General features: G+C 39.4%; 1 protein-coding gene across 1 annotated transcript; it reads left to right on the plus strand.

The window, feature by feature from the left end:
* Positions 1 to 2,718: 2,718 nt before the first annotated feature.
* Positions 2,719 to 4,762, plus strand: PCYB_125810 (signal peptide peptidase domain containing protein; the record flags this gene model as incomplete). The annotated part of the gene is made up of 7 exons (XM_004223914.1): positions 2,719 to 2,789; positions 2,842 to 2,950; positions 3,379 to 3,454; positions 3,556 to 3,686; positions 3,797 to 3,847; positions 4,028 to 4,093; positions 4,256 to 4,762. The coding sequence occupies 7 exons, from the start codon at positions 2,719 to 2,721 to the stop codon at positions 4,760 to 4,762; spliced, it is 1,011 nt and encodes a 336-aa protein (XP_004223962.1).
* Between the last annotated feature and the right edge of the window lie 442 nt (positions 4,763 to 5,204).

Below are 5,204 nucleotides of genomic sequence, written 5' to 3' on the forward strand. Positions count from 1 at the left end.
GGTGATCCTTTTTATGCAATGTGGTGGTGATTGCTCCAGGGGTGCAGCTTAATTACCGGATTGGGGTAGCACAATAGGGGCTGTTACTCCTACCTGTGTTCTCCCATACATATACGTATAACCCACAAGAACAATGTGGAACCTCTCGCAATGTCAAAAAAGGTGCCCAATCCAGTGAATTGGATAAATGAACTCACTTAAAAGGGTTAAACTTTATTTCGAATTTTCTTATTTCAATGTTAAGAAATTCGCATAATGGTTTGATCAAATATGCGGGTGCAGAGTTTACTGCCACTTCGTCTTTCTATTGTAAATAGGAAGACAAAAATGGGAGCGGTCAGGTGAATAACCGCGGTGGGACCAATACTTTGCGTAAAGGCGGCACTCCGTTAGAAGACAAATAACATTCGCTGAGTTAGGCCGAAATGTACACACAAATTTTAATTAGAACAAAGAAAATGCTGATAGCTATTTTTTAGAGCAAATTATGATGAGGGAAATTCTCCCAGAATGCGGAATAAATTTTCTACAATATTTTTCAAATATATTTTTAATTAGAAAATTGTTTGGTGAAGACAAATGCACAAATGTTACTTTCCTGTTTTGCTGGTTCGCCTTACTTAAGGTGATTTCAAAAGGGAAGGCAGAGGGACGGAGTAAAAATGCAAAACAAGTGAACGTGATGGAAAAAAATGAGGAACAACCTGATGAATGGCAAAAGTGTAAGCAGAAAATGAGAAGAGCACCATAAGTTGAAAAAAAAAAAAAAATATGTCTATACGGTTCACACCCGTGCTGAGGACACACCATACTTGAACTGTTATATTTTTGGAAGCTCTAGAAGCAAACCTAGGGTGGTTTAACTCAAAAATTGTGTCATGTGTACGTATACATATGTGTGCGTGTGAGCATATTGTGCAAATGCGCGTATTTTTTTTTTCCCCTTCCCCTAGGCAATTTTTTAATATGTCATTTTGGAAGTTATTCGGTCTGTTTTGCCAAGTTTGCCAAAAAAAAAAAAAAAGCGGAAATAAGAAGATACCACCAAAAATGACAAAATGACAAAATGACAAAGTGACAAAGTGACAAAATGACAAAATGACCAAAGTGACAAAAAATAACCAGAATACACCAAAAACGGAAACCCAAAAATAAAATACAGCGCAGCAAAAATTACATCCGAGCAGATCAATTACACTCAACTTAACGACCGAAATAAGGGCGAACAGGTTGTACAAATAAGTAGGCAGTGAAAAAAGATGCGCAAAAATTCGGCAAGTTCACAAGAGTACTGGCTGTTTGTATGCTCGTGAATGTATTACGCAAACGCAGCGAACGTACGGATACGAACAATGTGAAATATTCGTCCTAGCGCTCATTAACACACGCGTATATACTTTTGTGCATACGGCCTGTCACACGTTTTGGTATGCCCCATCGCGAATTTTTTTTCACCTCCATTTTTGCGTGAAAAAAATTGTACACGGTAATTCCGCAGATTGACAAACGTTTTGTGAAATTTAGCACAGTTACACTGATACATTGCGTGCGCTAAAAAGGAAAAAAAAAAAAAAAAGGCACAAAGGCGAGAAAAAGGGTAAAAAAAAACGAACGACAAGCGAACGAACGACAAGCGAACGAACGACAAGCGAACGAATGACAAGCGAACGAACGACAAGCGAACGAACGACAAGCGAACGAACGAATGACGAAGGAACGAACGACGAACGGACAAACGAATGCAAAAAAGCGATAAGGCAAAAGCGCGAAAGTACGAAAACGAAAACGCAAAAAGGCCAAAGTGCGAAAAGGCCCCAAAGCAAAAACGCAAAAGCCCCAAAACGCAAAAAGCCCCTAAACGCAAAAATCGCCAAAACGCAGAAATACAAAAACCTAATCAATTTTCGCAGCTTTGGCAAAAGTGCTAAAAATAAACGAAAACATAATTTTTTTTTGTGAAAATATAAAACATCGTTGGACTACATGAATTTACTCAAGCTAATTAGTAAGAACAATAAAAAAATGAAGAACGATAATATGGGATGTTCCATAATTTATTATTCCAGCTATGTTATAATACGTAAGTGAGGAAAAAACTTTTAGAAAATGCAGCATAGTATGCACATTTTCGCTGATGCTCTCAGAGCTCGAGGGTTCATCATGCTGTGTTTGTAACGTGTATGCCAAATGTGTGCATTTGAGAAGCAGCCGAACTAGTATGTGGAAATAGGACAACACAGGTTTCCTATGGAGAGAGAAACTTGCCTGCATGCTTTAGCCCCATTTTTGTTGCACATATTAGTGAGTTCCCCACCTTGACATTTCTTTTCTCCCCCCTCACACTGGATAGTCCTAACCATCGTGCTCTCGAAGTTTTTTGTGATCCCGTTGATGGCTCAAATGTTTTTGTACACATTTATAACGATATATATCGGGAGCCATGACAGTTTGAAGCAATTAGAGGTACGTCATATAGTGAAGGACTGGATATTTTTGAAAACGAACGAGAAAGACACAAACCATTGAGCTCATTTTATAATTGAACCTTAGTTGCCATGTGTTGCATTCATCACTGTTTAATGCTACTTTATTACTTCCCACTACAGCAAGTTGACGACAAAAATAAGAAGGCCGATAATATTACAGCCTACGATGCGATTATGTTCCCCATTATCGGCTCAGGAGCCTTGTTAACGCTGTAACGAATGAGGAAAAAAAATGACACGGCGCCAGGCGCAACAGAGTCAAGCGGAGTACTACACGACCAAAATGATAATGCAAAAAGTGCGGTAATGTAAATATGTCTCTTTTTTCTCCCTCCTCCCCTTGCCCCCCCATCAGGTATTTTGCGTACAAGTTTTTAGACCCGTACTATGTGAATATGCTTCTGACGGTTTACCTAACCCTAGCAGGAGTTTTCTCACTACAAGGGGTTTGTGCTAACATTTTGGTAAGGACCCTTTTGTGCATATGTAAATGCGACCCATATGATAATTGGTCACGCTACACGAGTAATTTATCCACCGTTGCTCTTCGAATGGCCCTAAAGTGCCCAACAGGGACAATAAACATAGGAGGGAAAAAGAGGATGAGTCCAGTTACACCAAATGGTGTTCAAAATATGGCAAAACTGATGAGGGAAATTATTTCATTTCATTTCACATCATTTTTGTGTTCACAAAATATTTTTTAAAAAATGCGTTGCAAAAGGGTGAACATACTCCTAATGAGAGATCACATGCGCTGAGCAAAAGAGTGACAACTGGGGGGGGGAAAATGCCCCATTTGTTAGAGGCACATTTTAAGGGCAGATTTACGAGTAATGTCAATGTACCGTTAAAACACGCCCCGGGGGGTGACCTCTTTCCTCTTTTCTAGGAACCTGCTTTGCCGACATTTTTCAAAAAAGACGAATATGTTAAGACGTTTAAATTGCCGGGATTCATTTCGAAGGGTAATTACTGAAGAAACAAAAAAATAATACCCGTTATTTACCTTATATAAAAGAAATTAAACACTCATAAACCCGCACCCGTCACCTTTTTTCCCTTTCAGAGCCCGTCGTTTTCAACACAAACAAAGGAGAAATAATCAGCTTCCTGTTTTGCTTCTTCATCGGTGCGCGATGGATTTTTTATAAAGACTTTATCACTCACAATGTGTTAGCTGTGTCCTTTTGTTTCCAAGTAAGATATTTTGGTTCTAAAAATGACTATGTTGTTGAAGGATTTACCATTTTGTGGTGCACATGGAGATGAATATTTAAAAATTTTTTTTTTTTTCTCCCCTTTTAAAGGCCATATCGCTAGTCATCCTGAGCAACTTTTTAATTGGATTCCTGCTACTCGTACGTTTGAAGGAATAAAAGAGAGTCCTCCTTTTTGCAAATCCCCCGTGTCGATACCGCGATGCGTGCATCAGGGAGGGGGAGAGCTGTCCACATTAATATATACCCACCCACGAAATTTTTTATACACTTGATTATGTTCCCTTTTTCCCCTCTCCTTCTACGCTCCCTTCCGAACAGTCTGGACTCTTCGTGTATGACATATTCTGGGTTTTTGGAAACGACGTTATGGTGACCGTTGCGAAGGTGAGGAAGAAAAAAACAAACACACCATTTGTTCTAGCCTAACTGATGGACTACATCCTATAACCGTGTGAATACACTTAGGAGTGTAGTGGACCTGACCCCAATTTCCTATTTTTTTGTGTCTCCCCCCACCTTATATTATTTGCCTCCCCTTCCCCGTAGTCATTCGAAGCACCCGTAAAACTCCTTTTCCCAGTATCGAAAGACCCAGTACATTACAGCATGCTAGGGTTAGGGGACATCATCATCCCCGGTATTGTAATATCACTGTGTCTACGTTTCGACTATTATCTACACAGAAATAAGATACACAAAGGAAATTTCAAAAAAATGTTTAACGACATATCAATTCATGAGGCCTTCAAAAAATACTATTTCTTTACCATTTCGGTTTTCTACCAAATAGGGTTGGTAGTGACATACTGTATGCTCTTTTATTTCGAGCATGCACAGCCTGCTTTGTTGTACCTCGTGCCTGCCTGTATATTGGCAATAGTAGGGTGTTCTTTATGCAAAGGGGAATTTAAAATCATGGTGAAGTACCAGGAAATTACGGATAAGAGTAATGTTTCGGATGATGGGAAGAAGAAAGTCGCTGATAAGGACGAAATGTACAAAAGTCAAGAGTCCATCATATCTAACGCGAAGAAGAGAATTACTAATAAGTAGGTCTACTCCAGTTTGGTCACTTCATAATCCGTTTCTTTGTGTGTAAATATCTCCATGCGTATGTTCATACATTTTTGTGTGCATGTGTGTGTGTGTGTGTATTTTTGTGCATATCTGCATGTGCGTTTGCACCCGCGTGTAGTTGTACATGTGCGCACTTTAGTATGAGGTTCTCATTACATAGTGAGCAGAGCCCCATCTAAAGCGTAGCATAACGTAGTAAAAAAAAAAAAATCCACTCAGCGACGAGCTCGGCGAGAAGTGCGAAATTGAACCAGCGCGGAGTTTGAGCGGAAAGCTGTTACGCGTGTTAGGCATACCGTGTGTGTTGTGCCGGTTAGGGGAAACTTGCTGATTACATAAAAAAATGATGTTAATAATTTTTTTTTTTTGAAGCTCCGCGCGTGAAAAGTTTTACTATGTGTTTATGTACACCTATTCC

Source organism: Plasmodium cynomolgi, chromosome 12, assembly GCF_000321355.1.
Source record: "Plasmodium cynomolgi strain B DNA, chromosome 12, whole genome shotgun sequence".
In the NCBI taxonomy this organism is placed as follows: Eukaryota; Apicomplexa; class Aconoidasida; order Haemosporida; family Plasmodiidae; genus Plasmodium; species Plasmodium cynomolgi.